At 37.9% G+C, this 22,602-nt stretch overlaps 1 protein-coding gene across 1 annotated transcript in view; it reads right to left on the bottom strand.

Annotated features, from left to right (window-relative positions):
* The window catches only part of IQCM (IQ motif containing M), a 478,048-nt gene that overhangs the window by 241,213 nt on the left and 214,233 nt on the right, over positions 1 to 22,602 (bottom strand). Inside the window, exon 9 of the mRNA XM_070769022.1 lies at positions 3,526 to 3,584. Coding sequence (XP_070625123.1) covers positions 3,526 to 3,584 — 59 coding nt within the window. The remainder of the gene's footprint in view (positions 1 to 3,525; positions 3,585 to 22,602) is intronic.

Below are 22,602 nucleotides of genomic sequence, written 5' to 3'. Positions count from 1 at the left end.
AATTTTTGGCTTTGTTAATTTGGTTTATTGTTTCTGATGTCTATTTCATTGCTTTCTGATTTTATCTCTATAATGAATGTTACACATGCATCTAAAAAAATGTATATTCTACAGTGGTTGGCTATAGTCACCTCTAAGTGTCAATTATGTCAAATAAGTTGAAGGTTTGTTAAAACATGCTATATTGTTATTTATTCTTTTTTTATTTTACTAATTTTCCTATCAATTACTAACAGAGGAATGTAAAAAAATTTCCAGTCATAATTATGGAGTTGTCCATTTTATTCTTTAATCCTGTCAGTTTCTACTTTATCTATTTATGCTGTTCTGTCACTAATCCATCTCTGACTCTTTGTAACCCCATGGACTGCAGCACGCCAGGCCTTCCTGTCTATCACCATCTCCTGGAGTTTGCTCAAAGTCACATCCATTGAGTCGGTGATGCCATCCAACCATCGCATCCTCTGTCGTCCCCTTCTCCGCCTGCCTTCAATCTTTCCCAGCATCAGGGTCTTTTCCTATGCGTCAGCTCTTTGCATCAGGTGGCCAAAGTATTGGAGTCTCAGCTTCAGCAATCAGTCCTTCCAATGAATATTCAGGACATTCAGAATATTCAGGATTTACTTTAGGATGGACTTGATGGATCTCCTTGCTGTCCAAGGAACTCTCAAGAGTCTTCTCCAACACCACTGTTTGAAAGCAACGGTTCTTCGGCACTCAGCTTTCTTTATAGTCCAACTCTCACATCCATACATGACCACTGGAAAAACCATAGCTTTGACCAGATGGACCTTTGTTGGCAAAGTAATGTCTCTGCTTTTGAATATGCTATCTAGGTTGGTCATACCTTTTTTTTTCCCAAGGAGCAAGTGTCTTTTAATTTCATGGCTGCAGTCAACATCTGCAGTGATTTTGGAGCCCCCCAAAATAGTCTGTCACTGTTTCCTTTCTTTCCCCATCTATTTGCCACAAAGTAATGTGACCAAATGCCATGATCTTCGTTTTCTGAATGTTGAGCTTAATTTAAGCCAGTTTTTTCACTCTCCTCTTTCACTTTCATCAAGAGGCTCTTTAGTTCTTCTTCACTTTCTGCCATAAGAGTGATGTCATCTGCATATCTGAGGTTACTGGCTCCCAGCAATCTTGATTCCAGTTTGTGCTTCATCAGCCCAGTTTTTCTCATGATGTACTCTGCATATAAGTTAAATAAGCACGGTGACAATATACAGCCTTGATGTATTCCTTTCCCGATCTAGAACCAGTCTGTTGTTCCACGTCCGGTTCTAACTGACCTGAATACAGATTTCTCAGGAGGCAGGTCAGTGGCCTGGTATTCCCATATCTAAGAATTTTCCACAGTTTGTTTGGATCCACACAGTCAACAGCTTTGGCATAGTCAATAAAGCAGAAGTAGACGTTTTTCTGGAACTCTCTTGCTTTTTCGATGATGCAATGGATGTTGACAATTTGATCTCTGGTTCTTCTGCCTTTTCTAAATCCAGCTTGAACATCTGGAAGTCCACAGTTCACGTACTGTTGAAGCCTGGCTTGGAGAATTTTGAGCATCACTTTGCTAGCATGTGAGATGCAGGTAGATTCTTTACCAGCTGAGCCACAAGGGAAGCCCTCTCCACTCCTTAGGGACTGGCGTTCTAAAATTTCCATGGAAATCTGAGGTGTTTACTAAGTCCCTGTCACTTGGCAGGACTTGAATTCCAATTTCTGCCTCTCTCCATGGTGAAGAGCAACTGAAAACTCTGCCTAGGCTTTACATTCCACAAATGTTAGAGGAGTTTGTCTCATTCACCCTGTCCTTAACATCTAAAATAGCAGGCTCTTAATGTGTGTTGTCAAACTAATAAACTACGAAAGACTGAAAGAAAATTTTCTCAACAGGACAAGATACAAATCTGTTTTTCCTTTTCCTCTGGAAATTGTTCATTAATTCGATTACATTTTCTGAATATCCACTATATTCCATAGATTGTGCCATGAACTGTAAATTGAAGCATTAATAGAATCAACCATCCCTGCCCTTGCAGAACTTGAAATTTTAGCCAGGTATCATTCTGACATAATTTAACTTATAGTAGATAGCCATGACTCTACAATTAAAGGACCAACATTTGAATCCAGTTCCCTCACTGACTAGCTGAATGGCTATAAGTGAAACATTCAACATGTTTATCCATCAGTAACATAGTGAAAATAAAAATACATCACGTGTTGTTATGGGAGTTATATGCAAGTACCTTGTACAAGATAAACACAGAATGATTGCTATTACTAAATTCATTATGAGACTAGCTCTCAGAAAATGTCTAATCTTAAATTCGATATTTATTTATTGGATATTTAAATAATTGCACTGAATTATTTCACAGTCATATTTGGCCTAGATTCACCATATAGTGCCATTCTATAGTGCTTGATCTTTAGAGTCAGATGTATTTTGAAAATCAGATTTTGTTTCAAAGTCTAGGAAATTAATATAGCATGTATGCCATATATTATATAACACTGAAGTACAGTCTGTGGCATGCCTATCATTAAATATATTATTATTTAGTACAATTAATGTTCATATGTGTGCAACACTGGAATATTCACATGAAGTGGGCAAAGTGTAGACTATGAGTAGTCATAATCACATGTTATTTCGGTCAGGTTTTGACACTAAAGTTTTGGCACCATCTTAGGTGACATCAGCTTTCAGTTTCTGGAGCTTTCCAGATTTGGAATTATGAATGAGGGATTATGGACATTGTATAGCCACACTTTAAGAGTAATTGAGAGAAGGAATTAAGCAGGATGTCTGGTAAGAGAAAGTAGCCTGAAAAATATATTTGAATAAACCTGTATCTACTAGGGGGTTAGATTTCCAAACTGGTTGCTTCTGGCAAACTTTCGTCCCCTGGGTCTACCCCTCCACTAGCTGCATCTGTATGGCTGACACAGAGCTTTGCAGCAGGGTGGTACAAAAACAGTACCGGGTGCATTAATACATGAACGTATTCCCAAAGCAAAAGAAAGCACAAGTCTGAAACCTCTCTTTTTCAGAAACTTCACCATTAGCTTTCCATGTCACCCTCCAATCTATCTCACAAAATCAGTTAGTTTTTCACAAAAGTCTGTCAACAAATTTGCTACACAGAGAAGCAGAGCAATCTTGAGACTCTCTCAGCGTGACTGAAAAGCATGCTGTACCATAGCGGATTGTTGTACATAGCTTCTAATAAACCAAACTACTGAGACATCACACAGCAGTGTTTATAGAGTGCTTTTACTAGCCACTGTAAACCATAGCCTGGTCTACTGAATGAGCAATATATGCTCAAAAAAAAAAAAAAAAAAAAAGAATTGTTTTCCCTTGCTTCAGTCAAATTAAATGGGAACTTTGAAAAGATATGTTCATACTGTGAGCTTTCAACAGCCTACACTTCTTTAAACCAGATACTTAAGTCAGGATAAAACCAAAGCAAGCACATTAATTTAAACATTCATGCTATCATATAAAAGGTGTACCTGGGTTGTGGCTTTGACTCTGGCTTTACAGATTGTTGTTCTTTTTTAATAAAGTTTTTCTAGAAGAAAAGAAAGAATTGACACAATTAGGAAAACAACTTCACTGTCAAATAAAATTTTAATTCCATTGATGTTCTATTATATTAATCAAAGGGAGAAAGAACTATTCCATTATATTAAATGTTAAAAGCCTGATTATACTATATATTAAAAGCCTGAACAATGATATACATACGTATGTCTAATGCGCTCACGCTAAGTCGCTTCAGTCATGTCCGACTCTTTGCGACCCTATGGACTATAGCCCACCAGGTCCCTCTGCCTGTAGGATTTCCCCAGCAAGAAAACTGGAATGGGTGGCCAAGCCCTCCTCCAGAGGAAATTCTTGACCCAGGGATCGAAGAGTCTCCTGCATTGCAGGTGGAGTCTTGACCGCTGAACCACTGGGGAAGCCCCATTTATGAGCCTAAAAACGTATATAAATGTGTACTCAGCAGCATATGATCACAGAACCTCTTCCAGCATCTTCTGGCCCCCAGGAATACAACTCTTGATTATTTCAGTGAGCAAATATCCATAAAGATCTACTACAGATATGAATTTATTTACTTAGTTATTTGTCCCCCATGTTATAAAAATATTAAAGTAGCTTCCAAAAACACAGTATGTATTAAAAAGGAAAAAAATATCAAGTTGAAAGGAAAATATGAATAGAAAAATAATGTCAAGTGTTTCTGCTTTTGCTTAATGTGTTACACAGATCTGTCTCTCAAATTTCTAGCTATCAAAATATTGTGGCCTAAACTGTGTTCCCCTAAAATTCATATGCTAAAGCCCTAATCCCCAGATGTGATTCTATTTGGAGATAAGGCCTTTTAGGAGGTAATGAAGATTAAATGAGATCATAAAGGTGAGGCCCTAATCCAATAGGACTGGTGGCCTTATAACAGAAGAGGGGCCACATGTGTGCACAAAGAAAAGGCCATGTGAGGACACAGCAAGGAGAAATCTGTAAGTCAAGGAGAGAAACCTCAGGAAAAACTCACTGTGTCCCAGAACTAAAAGAAAATTAACTTCCACTGTGCGAGCCACTCACTCAGTCCATAGCGTTTATTATGGCAGGCCTGGCAAACTAAAACGCAAAGTAACAAAGAAAGCATGGTCGTTCTGATACTCACAATGTCTATAAGAGAAGCACACTTATTTTCTGTAAATTTTTTTCCATTAGACTAACTTTGACGATTAACTTTTCTTCTAAAATTTCTTCCATGAGTACTTTAAAGGAAGCCTGGGATAATGGCATGGTCAGCTTCAAGAGCATCTCTTCAATAATGACACTGGAGTGCTTAATATGGATCTTTTATACAATCCTTCAATACCAGTCAGCAGTGGAAAGAACAACTCAGAAAGATAATTTTTCAAGACCTCAGAATAACTGGGCCATTCCCTTTCTGGTCATTAGGTGTGATCCAAAGCTTAAACTGATACCTAGAGGCAATGCATACCCAATTTATAATCTGCTATGACAATTATTGTGCCCAAAATAGCTTTTGAAAAGATGGCCTTGAATGGGAGGAATTTGAGGCAATCTTGTTAATGAGTGAAGACTAATGGATTTTGGATTGTTGGCGTTGTCTTCCCTCTCAGACTCTAGAAGAAGTCAGTACCAGAAAGTGTCTTGGCTATGGATGTGTTTCTCATAGCATAAGGAAAACATTTATTTTAGTTTTGTTTTTAAAGTTTCAAGTATATATATTTCACCACTGTTTGGCACCTGGAGTCAAAGAAGTCTGCTCTATAAAATCTCAGGATATATAAAGAATAAATGTAAACATGAAATATGGAAGAAATCTGTATTTGTATTGCAATAGGACTCAGTTTTAAGACACAGAGTGATTATTTTAAATATATTAAACAAATCATAAACTTCTCCTTTGGAGTCAAGCTTCACTCTATCCTACAGTGAGTATTCTCCTGAATGCAGTCTGACTTGTATGTATAAATTTTTATTTCATGCCATTCATTTTTTAAGGTTGAAGATTAACTTTTCTTCTATAGTTGAGTTAGAATACAATAATAACCTTGAGAAGCACTTTGTATTATCTCTTGACTACTTGTTCCTTTTAGAACTCCCTGATCATGTTTTCTATTTCAAAGCAAAAAATCATCCTCAAAAGTAATATTGTACTTTTAAAAATGTATGCGCACATGAAACAGGACCTATAGTCTAAATACCACGCTCAAGATGTTCCATGACACATATTCATGGCTAGAAAAATACTCATGGCTATACAAATTATTTTTTAACCTATATATTCCATACTTTCACACAAAACAAAGTGCTTGGCTTGAAACACACTGTCCTTATAAGATATACTATTTACACTTGCCAGCTTGATTTTTTTCACTGCCTCCTTCTCTGGCCACATGACACACTCTCCATTATGAAGGGTGTCAGATATGAAGGTCATTCAGCAAAGCAGCCTGACAACCATTCTTTTTTTAAACGGTGGTTGTACAAGACACAGACTAAAAGGCAGCCACCCCAACTTCAGGATTTTAACACTTTATTTGTCTGTTCTGGGTCCTAGTTATGGTATGCAGGATCTTTTTCAGTGGCAGGCATATTCCTAGTTGCAGCATGTGGGATCTAGTTCCCTGCTGCTAAGTCACTTCAGTCGTGCCCGACTTTGTGCAACCCCATAGACGCCCACCAGGCTCCCCTGTCCCTGGGATTCTCCAGACCAGGGACCAAATCTTGGCCCCCTGCAGGGGAGTGTGGAGTCTTGGCCACTAGACCATCAGGGAAGTCCCTCAGACAAACAGTCTTGAGGATTCTTACTAAAATGTTCTCTGATTTTTTTCTAGTGACATCTGTTGTTTCTTTTTCTTCCTACTTAACATAATTAGAACCTGAGGGATTTGGGGTCATCTTTTTGCAAAGTTGCTTCAGTCGTGTCTGACTCTGTGTGACCCCATAGACGGCAGCCCACCAGGGTCCTCCGTCCACAGGATTCTCCAGGCAATAATACTGGAGTGGGTTGCCATTTCCTTCTCCAATCAGCACTCCTTTATTTAAGGTTTCTTGGTTTTTTACCTAAGTCTTCGTTTTCTCCATACCTATATATTAAAATTGCAAGTCCATTTTGCCTTGGTGTTTCTATTCCATTCTCTCTCAAAATGTGTCTTCTTACCACAGCTGCCACCTGCTTCTCGAGACCTCCCCAAGGTCCTAGTCTCTTCATGGCAATGCATTTCAAGGGACACATTCTAAATACTTGGTTGAAGATGTAAGTCACTTATTAAATACTCATGTCAAATTTCCAATGTTTTTAACAACCTGTGTTGATTTACTTCAAACCTTTTTTTCAGACTCCTTTCCCACATATTTTCTCAAACCCCACAATTTAACTGGCACCAATTTGTGATAATTCACATAATATTATTATATCTCAAACTTCCTTTCAGAAGCAGCTGTCTTATCTACCAATTCCCCCTTCTTTCCAAATCTCATCTGGAATTTGTGTTTTCCTTTTGACAATGCTGCTAATTTCTCTCACAGTTTAATGATTAAATTTTTGCACTGATTAACCAGAAATGAAATACGGAAAAAAGCCTTTCATTTTGCACCTTCACGCTAGCCATGTTTCTATATTACTACTATTAGCGTCAAATTCTACAATATGTTTGCAGTATAAACGTAATCTATAATTGGCACATTATGCCTCCAATACTTTACCCTAAATGTAGTTAAAGGGTATTTTCTAAGTAGCAAGAAATTTTCATAGTTTTAAACAGCTTTGTGACCCTACCAGAAGCATATATAAACACACATTTAAGGTAAATGAAATGTTTCTTTAAAAATAGGTAACAGTGAACAGAAATCACTAATAGCATATACATGTAAAATTACAAATTACACATTAAAACATGTGAAGTAAACTGAAAAGCTTTTTCTGCCAAGCTTGAATATAAACATTCCTGTTTCCCCAGCAGAAGTCAGTCATGTCACCAGCACATTCTGTGAAATAGCAGTGAGTTGCATTCCTTACACTGCTACTGCTTCTTGATAAATATTTTAAAAAAGAAAACTGTCAATAAGTTGCACACATGCAGAACCAAAAGGCAATGGCAACCCACTCCACTAATCTTGCCTGGAAAATCCCATGGGTTGGAGGAGCCTGGTGGGCTGCAGTCCATGGGGTCTCAAAGAGTCGGACATGACTGAGCGACTTCAATTTCACTATTCACTTTCATGCACTGGAGAAGGAAATGGCAACCCACTCCAGTGTTCTTGCCTGGAGAATCCCAGGGACGGGGGAGCCTGGTGGGCTTCCATCTATGGGGTCGCACAGAGTCGGACACGACTGAAGCGACTTAGCAGCAGTAGCAGCAGCAGAACCAGAAGGCACAAAACACATGATTTTGGAATTTTTCACAAGTCATTTTCTTTTTTTTTTTTTTTTTTTTGTCATTTCTCCAGTGAATTTTTATTTTATTTTATTTTTTTTTAAGTTTTGTTTTTCTCTAATTTTATTTTATTTTTAAACTTTACATAATTGTATTAGTTTTGCCAAATATATGGACATCTAGGTTGCTTCCATGTCTTGGCTATTATAAACAGTGCTGCGATGAACATTGGGGTACACGTGTCTCTTTCCCTTCTGGTTTCCTCAGTGTGTATGCCCAGCAGTGGGGTTGCTGGATCATAAGGCAGTTCTATTTCCAGTTTTTTAAGGAATCTCCACACTGTTCTCCATAGTGGCTGTACTAGTTTGCATTCCCACCAACAGTGTAAAAGGGTTCCCTTTTCTCCACACCCTCTCCAGCATTTATTATTTGTAGACTTTTGGATCGCAGCCATTCTGACTGGTGTGAAATGGTACCTCATAGTGGTTTTGATTTGCATTTCTCTGATAATGAGTGATGTTGAGCATCTTTTCATGTGTTTGTTAGCCATCTGTATGTCTTTTTTGGAGAAATGTCTATTTAGTTCTTTGGCCCATTTTTTGATTGGGTCGTTTATTTTTCTGGAGTTGAGCTGTAGGAGTTGCTTGTATATTTTTGAGATTAGTTGTTTGTCCGTTGCTTCATTTGCTATTATTTTCTCCCATTCTGAAGGCTGTCTTTTCACCTTGCTAATAGTTTCCTTTGATGTGCAGAAGCTTTTAAGGTTAATTAGGTCCCATTTGTTTATTTTTGCTTTTATTTCCAATATTCTGGGAGGTGGGTCATAGAGGATCCTGCTGTGATGTATGTTGGAGAGTGTTTTGCCTATGTTCTCCTCTAGGAGTTTTATAGTTTCTGGTCTTACGTTTAGATCTTTAATCCATTTTCTTTATATTGTTGTATTTAAGCGTTTCTTTCTCAAAACACACAGAAAGAACAGGAAGGTTTTCGAGCCACAGAATCTCCCCCAGGAAGTTGCAATAGGCCCAGGTAACCCCTAGTTTCTCCAAACCTGCTCATGGAGCCCTAGATGCCTCCACTTTGAAGGTGTTCTCAAGTGTGGGGTTTCCTTTACTTTCCTTATGAGAAGTCAGGGGAATGCCACAGGGAACGCTGGTCACTTGGTCACAGCCACGGCCTCAAAAAGTCATTCGACTTTCAGAGGAGGAAAGCCTGAAGAAGGTGGCCCAACAAAACATAGGTTGGTCCTTTACCAATCACTAGACAAACGTCTTTAATCTCCAAGGGAAATCAAGCCTCTTTGACAGGTAGAACTTTAAGACTAACATGGTAGCAATACAAAGATGAGTAAGAAAGACAGAGAAGTTTACATCCCAGTGTAAGTCCCTCTCAGGGTTGAAACTTATTTGTAAAAGATATAATAAGGCTGTTATTTCTTGAAGCATGTTCATAGCAACAAATCAGAGGATAATACTATAATACATTCTAAAAATAAAAATCAAAGATATTTTAAATGCATAGTTGAGATGAAGGGAAAGTAATGGAATTTCTTTCTGGTCAAAAACAAGAAGAAATGTTGAATTTACTGTTGTATGAGTTCTGAGACTTGTCTCTGCCTCAGGGATTGTGTGGAAATTTTAGACAACCTAGACCCTGGGTTTTAATGAGCTCTGTGCCTCCTGAGAAATCTGTATGTAGGTCAAGAAGCAACAGTTAGAACCAGACATGGAACAACAGACTGGTTCCATATTGGGAAAGAAGCATATCAAGGATGTATATTGTCACCCTACTTATTTAACTTATATGTGGAGTACATCATGTGACATGCTGGGCTGGATGAAGCACAAGCTGGAATCAAGACTGCCAGGAGAAATATCAATAACCTCAGTTACACAGATGACTCCAACTTTACAGCAGAAAGCAAAGAACTAAAGAGCCTCTTGATAAAGTGAAAGAGGAGAGTGAAAAAGCTGGCTTAAAACTCAACATTCAAAAAGCGAAGATCATGGTATCTGGTCTCATCACTTCATGGCAAATAGATGGGGAAACAATGGGAACAGTGAGAGACTTCATTTTCTTGGGTCTCCAAAATCCCTGCAGATGGTGACTGCAGCCATGAAATTAAAAGATGCTTGCTCCTTGGAAGAATGACAAGCCTAGACAGTATATTAAAAAGTAGATATATCATTTTGCCAACAAAGGTCAATCTAGTCAAAGCTATGGTTTTTCCAGTAGTCATGTATGGATGTGAGAGTTGGACTTTAAAGAAAGCTGAGCACTGAAGAATTGATGCTTTTGAACTGTGGTGTTGGAGAAGACTCTTGAAAGTCCCTTGGACCACAAGGAGATACAACCAGTCCATCCCAAAGGAAATCAGTCCTGAATATTCATTGGAAGGTCTGATGTTGAAGCTGAAACTCCAATACTTCGGCCACCTGATGCGAAGAACTGCCTCATTGGAAAAGACCCTGATGCTGGGAAAGATTGAAGGCAGGAGGAGAAGGGGCAACAGAGGATGAGATGGTTGGATAGCATCACCGATTCAATAGATAGGAGTCTGAGTAAACTCTGGGAGTTGGTGATAGACAAGGAGGCCTGGCGTGCTGCAGTCCATGGGGTCACAAAGAGCCAGACATGACTGAGTGACTGAACTGAACTGAACTGAACCAATTCAATGGACATGAGTTTGAGCAAGCTCCAGGAGTTGGTGATGGACAGGGAAGCCTGGTGTGCTGCAGTCCTTGGGATCGCATAAGTTGGACATGACTGAGCGACTGAACTGAACTGAACTGTGCCCTCTAGTTGAAAGCACTGGAACCCAGAGCATGAAAAAATGTTAGAGTTGAAAACACCCTGTAAAAGGCTAGGGACTGGAAGTATAATATCCTTAGCATATAACTGGGATTTTCAAATTTCCATGGGGTGAGAAAGAAAGAGAAAGAGAAAGAGATATCATGAGTCTACTTGTCTGGCATGGCCTTGGCTCTGGGTAAAGAGGGGGCAAAATCCCCTCCTAGGAATTTCTAGGCCAACACCTCATTCATAAGGTTTTGGTGCCTCACTTCACACTATCTGAAATTCCCTAAACTACCCCCACCCCACAAAAAAAGGCAGCAAATTTAGAGTAAAAGGTCCCAGGTTGGTGGTGGTGGTTGTTCTGTCCATTCGCTAAGTCATGTCCAAATTTTGCGACCCCATGTACTGCAGCGAGCCAGGCTTCAGTAGTTGGTAGTCCTCTAAAAATGTACCCGGTAAAAGCAAATATCAATATAAAGAAGAGTGTAGCTTAAAGTTTCAAAGAATTTTCATAATAAAATACAAAGAAAAATGAGCTCCCAGTCAGAAAATCATCGAATATAAGAACTATTAAAAAGCAGAGACATTACTTTGTCAACAAAGGTCCGTCTAGTAAAGGCTATGGTTTTTCCAGTGGTCATGTATGGATGTAAGAGTTGGACTATAAAGAAAGCTAAGCACTGAAGAATTGATGTTTTTGAACTGTGGTATTGGAGAAGACTCTTGAGAATCCCTTGGGCTGCAAGGAGATCCAACCAGTCTATCCAAAAGGAGATCAGTCCTGGGTGTTCATTGGAAGGACTGATGTTGAAGCTGAAACTCCAATACTTTGGCCACCTGAAGTGAAGAATTGAATCATTTGAAAAGACCCTGATGCTGGGAAAGATTGAGGGCAGGAGGAGAAGGAGACAACAGAAGATGAGATGGTTGGACAGCATCACCAACTCAATGGACATGGGTTTGGGTGGACTCCGGGAGTTGGTGATGGACAGGGAGGCCTGGTGTGCTGCAGTTCATGGGGTTACAAAGAGTCGGACACAACTGAGTGACTGAACTGAACTGAAGCAATCAAGGTGTCAGAAAAAACAACAAGCTACACATTCAGAAATTTTAGGACTGCAATACCCTAATTAAGGTAAACAGAATACAAAATAAGAATGAGTTTCCTTTTCTATATATTCAGAAATATATTGCTGCTGCTGCTAAGTCACTTCAGTCGTGTCCAACTCTGTGCGACCCCATAGACGGCAGCCCACCAGGTTCCCCCATCCCTAGGATTCTCCAGGCAAGAACACTGGAGTGGGTTGCCATTTCCTTCTCCAATGCATGAAAGTGAAAAGTGAAAGGGAAGTCGCTCAGTCGTGTCTGACTCTTAGCGACCCCGTGAACTGCAGCCCACCAGGCTCCTCTGTCCATGGGATTTTCCAGGCAAGAGTACTGGAGTGGGGTGCCATTGCCTTCTCCGCAGAGATATATTAAAGGACCCCAAATTATCAAAGTTGACCAAGCTAATTTGGAAAATAACAACTAGACACTGTAAAAATGAAACATATGATTGAAATAACAGAGAGCTAAACGAATAGCAAAAGACAAGAATGGATACACAAAAATATTTAAACTAATATAAAAATAGAAATCAGGTAGGAAAAAAAAGACCCAGGATGCAGCACTGAGAGGCAGAGAGATGGCAAATATGAAAAAGAGGGAAAACAAGAAAGACAACTGAATGGAAGGCAATGTATATGTAAGGACAGTTTCATAAAAAGTTTTAATCAGAGTTTATACAGAAAAAAAAGGGAAGAAAAATACCATTTAAAGAGATAGTGACAGATTTTTTTTTCCCATACCACAGAAAGACACTGATTTTAGGAAGCCAAATAAAAACCAAGCAGAATAAACAGAAAACCACACTTACACATCTCATAATAAAACAGCAGAACAACAATTAAGTCCTTAGAAGTAGAGAACAGAGACACATTACTCACAGAAGAAAGACAACTGGATAAACATCTGATTTTTCAACAGTGGCAGTCAGAAAACATGAAAATGATAACCTCAATGTTTAGAGAATGTATTATTGAGGATAAAAGTAAATATAATATGAACAGAAGCTTTCTGCCAACTGACCCTTACCTAAAGTGAGTGAAAGTCACTCAGTTGTGTCCAACTATTTGTGACCCCATGGACTGTAGCCTGCCAGACTCCTCTGTCCATGGCATTCTCCAGGCCAGAATACTAGAGTGGGTATCCTATCCCTTCTCCAGGGGATCTTCCCAACCCAGGGATCAAACCCAGGTCTCCCGCATTGCAGGCAGATTCTTTATCAGCTGAGCTACCAGGGAAGCCCTTACTAAAGGTACTTCTAAAGGACATAGTTCAAGAAGGAAAACCATCCGATAGGCTTGTGATGCTAGATATAAAAGTGAAAGTGTTAGCTGCTCAGTCGTGTCTGACTCTTTGCGACCCCATGAACTGTAATCCACCAGGCTCTTCTCTCCATGGAAATGTCCAGGCAAGAATACTGGAGTGGATAGCTATTCCTTTTTCCAGTGGATCTTCCCAGGGATCAAACCCAGGTCTCCTGCATTGCAGACAGATTCTTTACTGAGAAGGCAGGTAAAAAATTGGTAAGCATGTACATAAACATAAACAGGTAGGGAAGTATAAAACAATATGACAGTTTCTACATAATTTGTGAAGCTAAATAGAATGAAAGAGAGAACTAAACACTAGTAGTTAGGGCAATCTAAGATTTCTGTATGAGGTGGGAAGAGGATAAGTATATTTTAAGTTAAAAGTATGTATTAAAATTCCTAATTTAACCACTTAAAAAAAAGTAAAAACAAGAACATAAATGTCAAATGAGTACAAAGAAAAATAGCACAATGTCAAACTTGTACTAAGGACAAAGGAACAAGAGGGTAAAATGTCAATTTACCAAAAAAAAAAAAAAAAAAAAAGGATAAAATGGAAAGACAAATGGAGAACACAAAATAGAAAGGGTGTAAATGCACCTAAATATATTTTTTAAAATACCACTCTATGGTGTTCACAAAGAAGAAATAATAGTGGCCTAGAAATGTGTGAAAAAAAATTTCTCAGCCTGATTTGTCATTAGGGAAATGCAAATTAAAATTGCAAAGAAGTATTTCACACCTTCCAAATTGGCAAAGGTTAAAATTTTGACATATTAAGTGTTGCCAAGCATATGAAGCAATGGGGATTCTGATAAACTGCTGCTGAAAGTGGAAAACTGTTCACTGTATTGCCTGGTAACACTGAACACACATGCGCCCACTGACCAGTACAGCCAGTCTACTCCAGGCTGCTTGTGGCTGGAGGCGATCAATTATCCAGGTAGTTAATAATCAGTTACTGAGTTCCTACTCCCCAGGCCCTATCCACCTACCTCCCAGGCTAAAGGGATCAATATTCTAGCATCTACATAACCCATTCTCAATGTATCAGGGTGCAGGCTCATACCGATGCTGGGAATTCTTACCCTAGAGAAACTCTTGCACCTAACACTTGTCAAAGAATGTGGTGGAATTGTTCACAATAGGACATAACCTTTTAAAAAGACAAATATCTCTCAGCAATGGAGAGGATAATTAAATTTCAATGTGATTATTCAATGGGATGGTGTGCATCCATGAAAATGAATGAACCATGAGGGCAGAGGTCAACATTTATGAACATTGACAGTTCTCAAAAATACATTGTTGGGCAAAAAGAAAGAGAATATATTATAATTTCATACACACAAAGTCAAATACAAGTAAAATTAAGCAAAATACTAATTGGAGTTGTGTCTAGATGTGCTAAAATTATAAAGAAAACAGGGGAACACTTAACATAAAATTAAGAAGATTGGTTTCTTCAAGTTATGAAGGGAGTGAAAAGACACAAAGAGTTCTGTTTCCTAAGTTTTATAAGTATTTGTTTCAGTTTTATTCTTTAAGATATATATATAGAGCTACATATAGATATGTATATGAATAATACACTGTTTTGCACTATTAACACATAAAACAATAGAAATCTTTAAAACCATGTGATAGAAAAGTTCCCGAAGTTTAAGGTGAATGTCAGTCCCCCAAGAAAGAAAAGAATGAAAAGACTTTGGAAATCTATACGTTTTCCAAGTTTATCAAAACCCCCTAGGAGCATAAGTGGCTCCAGATCTACCCTGTATGTTCTTGGAAATTTCAAAATTCAAGAATGCCAAGCAATGGAACAGCTGCTGCCAGGAATGAGCTATCTGATTCTGAAGTTTTAACTGTATGAACCTATAAATACTATGACTTCCCTAGTGGCTCAGTTGGTAAAGAACCTACCTGCGATGTGGGAGACCAGGGTTCAATCCCTGGGTCGAGAAGATCCCATGGAGAAGAAAATGAAGGCACCCCACTTGAGTATTCTTGCCTGGGAAATCCCAGGGACAGAAGGGCCGGGCAAGCTACATACAATCCATAGGGTCACAAAAGAGCTGGACACAATTTAGTGACTAAACAACAAAAAATTGAATGCATGTTAAAAGCTGCCCAGCCACTAACTAAAGTTTGGCTAACTACCCTTGTTTGAAGCACTTTTATGGGGAATTACATAAAAGTATGCTTCTCAAACTTTATGTGTTTATAAATCACGAAGATCTAATTCTTCGAAAGTAAGGATACACTTGGATATATTGGCTTATTGAAATTGTACAGATTACTTTATTGGGGTGAAAGGTCTATTACCTGGCATACTTTCCCAGGCCAATTTTGATATTCACTATTTTTATTTCATTATTTGAAAATGTGTTTCTCAGATCTTTGATTGGTTATAATCTTACTCATCAACATTCACAAGAAAATGCATTCCTATCCTGCCATGACTCTAAATTAAGCAGAATGCATTCCTGTCCTGCTACGATTCTAAATTAAGCAGAGAATAGTTGTTATACAGTTGGCTAAGTCATGTCTGACTCTGTCTGCGACCCCATGGACTATATCAAGCCAGTCTTGCCTCTCCTTCATTATCTCCCAGGGTTTGCTCAAACTCATGTCCATTGAGTCGGTGATGCCATCCAACGAACTCATCCTCTGCCTCCCTCTTCTCCTCCTGCCTTCAATCTTTCCCAGCATCAGGGTCTTTTCCAATGAGTGGGCTCTTTGCATCAGGTGATCAAAGTATTGGAGCTTCAGCTTCAGCATCAGTCCTTCCAATGGCTATTCAGGGTTGATTTCCTTTAGAATTGACTGGTTTGATCTCCTTTCTGTCCAAGGGACTTTCAAGAGTCTTCTCCAGCACCATAATTCAAAACCATTAGTTCTCCAGTGCTCAGCCTTCTTTATGGTTCAAGGCTCACATTCTTGTACATAACTATGGAAAAACCATAGCTATGACTAGACGGATCTTTGTTGGCAAAGGAATGTCTCGGCTTTTTAATATGTTGTCTAGGGTTGTCATAGATTTTCTCCCAAGGAGCAGGTGTCTTTTAATTTCATAGCTGCAGTTACTGTCCACAATGATTTTGGAGCCCAAGTAGATAAAATCTGTCACTGCTTCCACATTTCCCCCTTCTATTTGCCATGAAGTGATGGGACTGCATGCCATGATCCTAGTTTTTTGTATGTTGACCTTTTTTGCTGCTTTTGTTGAGTTTTAAGTCAGCTTTTTCACTCTCCTCTTTCACACCCAATCAAGAGGCTTACACACACACACACACTATATATAAAAGAGATAAACAACAAAGACCTACTATATAGCACAGGGAACCAGGGAACTGTGTTTGATATTCTGTGATAACCTATAATGGAAAAGAATGAAAAAGAGTGTGTGTGTGTGTGTGTATATATACACACACATATACAATTGAAGAATAAAACAATATACTTGTACCAAGGAGTAAGCACTACTTCATTATATAGTGATCAATCGTAGTGTATTATACAGCAGTATTTTTATGTATAACTTAAAAAGAAGAGGTGGCAAGAAAACTGACCTTTTCCAGTCCTGTGGCCATTGCTGTGTTTTCCAAAGTTTTTGGCATATTGAGTGCAGTACTTTAACAGCATCATCTTATTAGGATTTGCAATAGCTCAGTTGGAATTTCATCACCTCTACTAGCTTTATTTGTAGTAATGTTTCCTAAGGCCCACTTGACTTCACACTTTAGGATGTCTGGCTCTAGGTCAGTGATCACACCATCGTGATTATCTGGGTTGTGAAGCTCTTTTTTGTACAGTTCTTCTGTGCATTCTTGCCACCTCTTCTTAATATCGTCTGCTTCTGTTAGGTCCATACCATTTCTGTCCTTTATCGATCCCATCTTTGCATGAAATGTTCCTGTAGCATCTCCAATTTTCTTGAAGAGATCTCTAGTCTTTCCCATTCTATTGTTTTCCTCTATTTCTTTGCACTGTTCACTTAAGAACACATTCTTATCTCTCCTTGCTATTCTCTAGAACCCTACATTCAGTTGGGTATATCCTTCCCTTTCTCCTTTGCCTGTCACTTCTCTTCTTTCTCAGCTAGTTGTAAGGCTTTCTCAGACAACTGCTTTGCCTTCTTGCAATCTTTTTCTTTTGGACGGTTTTCATCACCACCTCCTGTACGATGTGACAAACCTCCGTCCATAGTTCTTCAGGCACTCTGTCTACCAGATCCAGTCCCTTGAATCTATTCATCACCTCCACTGTATAATCATAAGGGATTTGATTTAGGTCATATCTGAATGGTCTAGGAGTTTTTCCCCAGTTTCTTCAATGTAATCTTGAATTTTGCAATAAGGAGCTGATGAGCTGAGCCACAGTCAGGTGCCAACTGTATAGAGCTTCTCCATCTTTGGCTGCAAAGAATATAATCAGTCTGATTTCGGTGTTGACCATCTGGTGATGTCCATGTGTAGAGTCTTCTCTTGTGTTGCTGGAAGAGGGTGTTTGCGATGACCAACGTGTTCTCTTGCCTTTCTCTTGCTTTCATTTTCATTTCCAAGGCCAAACTTACCTGTTACTCTGGGTATCTCTTGACTTCCTACTTTTGCATTTCAGTCCCCTACGATGAAAAGGACATCTTTTGGGGGGTGTTAGTTCTAGAAGATCTTGTAGGTCTTCATATCTGTACTTCAGGTATTTGTCAGGAAAAAATTACATTGAATAGACTGTAACTATTTATCAAAAGCCCACTTAAAAGGCAAAATATTATGGGGAATTGCCTAAACAGTATTTCTCAAACATTTATATACTTATAAATCACTATTGATCTTATTAATACAATAGATTTTGATTCAGTAGATTTGGGGTGGGTCCTAAAAGCCTACACGTTTAATCAGTTCCCAGATGATAATGATTCTGTTGACCCACGGAGTGGCAAAGGACTAGAGGATATTGCCCCACTCCACAAAACATCCTAAAATCTAACTCTGATTTAAACTAAACCTGCAGAAAATTATCTAATTTTAGTTGATTATTGTTTTTTTTTTCTTTGCATACTTTTGTTTTTGAGGAAGCAACAGCAGTGGAAATCTATGTGAAAATTGAAAACCAACACCTCTTTGGAAGACAAATTATCAATATATAATAAAAACAAATAAGAAACATAACAACAACTTCACTAAAAGGAATTTATTCTAAGGACATTAAGAATATGCACAAAGATTTAAGTACAAATATAGTGCACTGCATCCCATTAAAGCAGTCAATTGCCAAAATAACCAAAAATGAGCTATGTACATTCAATGGAATAGAGCTGTCATTGATTTAATGTTACAGAATATACGCTAATCAATAAGATGTTCAGAATATATTTTCAAATGAAAAAATAAGATTATAAAGCATTGTTGTTGTAATAAGTGTGGTTGATTTTTTCATTTTTTGGCTCATTGGGGTTTCCTTCAAAATATAGATATTGCAAGCATATTTGTAATTGCAATTTAGTATAATATCTCATTAAGCTAAAAGTGTATAATTGAGGAGAAAACTTTGTACCTAATCCATCTATTGTTTAATGAATACACTTGACTTTTTAGACTTTTTTCTGACCATTTAAAGAAGCAAATCTAAATCAATGCAATATTAACAGCCACAGCAAGATCCAAAGCCTGTGGCCATAACCCTGGATACCAGCACTTTCTACTTCCCCTGGCACTTTCTGTGTCTACTTATTATTACTACTGAAGTTTTCATTCATATTCAACATCCATGTCTGGTGCATTTTGTTTGATGAAAACAAGCTAATTAGTGCTGAACCTTTCCTAGTTCATAAATTTATTCCTAAGAACATTAAAATGAAGTCAAGTAAGACATGTTCAGTAACAGATGTTTGCCTTTTTTGGCTGCCTTTTTACAGTTTGTTCCCTTTCATTACTTTTTAAGAAATTTAGTTAATGTTCCCTTTCCTAGAGAACAAGCATACCTAGCTTCCCAGGAGGTGGGGGTGGGGGGATTCCCCAGGGCAGGCACAGTCTGTTCACTCCCTTAACCTAATAGTTGTTCCAATGTTCTCTGCAGCCAGCTTTTCATTTTTTTCATCCAGATTTTGGTAACAATCACACTCCAGCTTATTTCAGAAAGGATGAATATGTGGACTGGGAGATTATTATAAAACTAGAACTGTGGTGAGCACTATTATTAATGCCCAGGGTCCTAGAGTCTCTCAAATACCTTTCCCACAAGAGGATATCAGAGAATAAAAGGTCAACATGATTGACAGAATTTGATTGAATCCTTTGGCTTCTATGGTAAAGAAAGATTGTGAAGTGAATTCTGAAACTAAAAAACTAATGGTCTCCTACAATCAAAGAAATGAGAAGTGTAGATCAAGATTCTTCTCTAAAAAAATGTATCAGTCCAAAAATACAAATTTAAATGGTTTATATTTACCTACCTTCCATTTTTGAATATTTTTTAGCGTGAGTGGTATTGTGATGTAGTTTAAATTGTGGTACATTGGTAAACCTAAGTAACATTATAATCCAAAGCATGCATTCATCAACAGTGCTTTCTTTTAAAACTTTGTTAGAATAGTTTTAAATATATATGCAAACCAATTTATTGTGACTGTACATCTTAAACTATTGCCAAAGGAATTCTACATAAAGTACCTCCTTTATTTTTTCCCAAAAGTACTTTAAGGCAACAGTAGAAATTTTTATCTAGAAAGAAAGATTCAAAAAAATAAATTTTTATGAACATACTTAAGACCATATAAAATATATGATATAAAAATATCAGGTTCAGATAATCCTGCTGCACTGAAATGTAGAGTTTTAGCTGCAAGTACATACATTAAAATAATAAGTATATATATATATGTATATCAAAATAAATATCTGCATCATTCTCACAAAGATTCAAAATTTTATATTTCATAATAAAATAAATACACATTTCAAAATTAAAATGTAAAATTTGTATTAAATATCACTACTCCTTGTAACAGGACCATAACAAATAAATTTAAAAATTAGAAAAAAGAAACTGTTGGAATGTTGTTCAACATGTCAAATCATAGTCATGTAGTTAACTCAAGGCTTAAAGCAGTCGCAAGCCTACTACAGGATTTTTAACATATCATTTCAATAGTATCCAAAATGATCTTTTTAAACATAAGAAATTATTTTAATAAATAGAAATTTTAAACTTAATAGTCACAATGATTTATGTTAATCCTTTGAAATATCAGAAAATCAAATCAGATGACCTTTTTATCAAATATAGCCTACAAGATGAGAATATCATGAACATGAAAATAATTAAAATGTCTCTCAAATGTGTGGCAGAGGGAAGGAAAACAGCAGACAGAAGAGATTATGATGGAAGAGGAAAAAAGGAGGAAAGATGTTTTACATATTAAAAGTTAATTGACTACTTTTTATTATGTAGTAACATCTTTTTTTTTTTTTTTTTTTTTTTTTAGGGGCGCGTGCGGCTAGAGGCCCCGTGCGCGCGTGCATGCGAGACTGCGCGCGTGCTTGAGCGCGCACCCGGCAGAGCGCCCACTTAAGGAATCCTATGTAGTAACATCTTTCAAGTGAATGCCCATAGTCTTTTGACAGCACAATTTGGTAAAGAATCACATAAAAACATCTAAATTTCAAAGAAGAATATCCCCTTAGATTCTTACAGTTTTCTTTCACCAAAATTGTGCAAGAAAATGCTCCAGAGAAAACTGATAAGAAATTTCATTAAAATCTAGTCAACCCATTCACAGTCAAAATTAATATAAAGAATAATGCTATATATTTGACATGTTTTCATTTCTAAAAATATTTCTTATAAAACTTATTTTAGTTGTGTTTATGTGATGATTCTACACATATGTGTAAAATATGACAGTGACTCCTGGTTTCTCTCACATAAGACTGTTCTCTTTGGGAGGTGCTGTGCTTAGCTGCTTCAGTGTACGACTCTTTATGCCCCCATGGACTGTAGTCCACCAGGCTCCTCTGTCCATGGAATTTTCCAGGCAGGAATACTGGAGTGGGTTGCCATGCCCTCTTCCAGGGGACCTTCATGGCCCAGGGATGGAACCTGCATCTCCTGCATTGTAGGTGGATTCACCACCGAGCCACAAGGGGAAATCCAAAGTGATGAATCTAGATGTATGTTTGAAAATATGACCAGTGACTCCTGGTTTCTCTCTTTGTACTTGTTCTCTTTGGGAGGAGGGAGATCCAAATGCCCAGAGGACTCACAGTATGTTCTTTGAAACACAAATCAACAGTGTGGAATGCAACCAGTTATTAAACCATTCTATTTGCTTGTATTCCCTTACTCCCTAGTGTCATGGTTAGGCAAATTCTTTTCACATAAAGACAGTATGGTACTGGCACAAAGACAGAAATATAGATCATTGGAACAAAATAGAAAGCCCAGAGATAAATCCACACACCTATGGACACCTTATCTTTGACAAAGGAGGCAAGAATATACACTGGAGAAAAGACAATCTCTTTAACAAGTGGTGCTGGGAAAACTGGTCAACCACTTGTAAAAGAATGAAAATAGAACACTTTCTAACACCTACACAAAAATAAACTCAAAATGGATCAAAGATCTAAATGTAAGACCAGAAACTATAAAACTCCTAGAGGAAAACATAGGCAAAACACTCTCCAACATAAATCACAGCAGGATCCTATATAACCCACCTCCCAGAGTAATGGAAACAAAAGCAAAAATAAACAAATGGGACCTAATTAACCTTAAAAGCTTTTGCACAATGAAGGAAACTATAAGCAAAATGAAAAGACAGCCTTCAGAATGGGAGAAAATAATAGCAAACGAAGCAAATGACAAAGAATTAATCTCAAAAATATACGAGCAACTCCTGCAGCTCAATTTCGGAAAAATAAATGACCCAGTCAAAAAATGGGCCAAAGAACAGACAGTTCTCCAAAGAAGACATACAGATGGTTAACAAACACATGAAAAGATGCTCAACATCTCTCATTATCAGAGAAATGCAAATCAAAACCACAATGAGGTACCATCTCACACTGGTCAGAATGGATGCTATCCAAAAATCTACAAACAATAAATGCTGGAGAGGGTGTGGAGAAAAGGGAACCCTCTTACACTGTTGGTGGGAATGCAAACTAGTACAGCCACTATGGAGAACAGTATGGAGATTCCTTAAAAAACTGGAAATAGAACTGCCGTATTACCCAGCAATCCCACTGCTGGGCATACACACTGAGGAAACCAGAATTCAAAGAGACACATGTACCCCACTGTTCATCACAGCACTGTTTATAATAGCCAGGACATGGAAGCAACCTAGATGTCCATCAGCAGATGAATGGATAAGAAAGCTGTGGTACATATACACAATGGAGTATTACTCAGCCTTTAAAAAGAGTACATTTGAATCAGTTCTAATGAGGTG

The sequence above is a fragment of the Bos indicus genome, chromosome 17, assembly GCF_029378745.1.
Source record: "Bos indicus isolate NIAB-ARS_2022 breed Sahiwal x Tharparkar chromosome 17, NIAB-ARS_B.indTharparkar_mat_pri_1.0, whole genome shotgun sequence".
In the NCBI taxonomy this organism is placed as follows: Eukaryota; Metazoa; Chordata; class Mammalia; order Artiodactyla; family Bovidae; genus Bos; species Bos indicus.
This window is presented reverse-complemented; position numbering and strand designations above follow the sequence as displayed.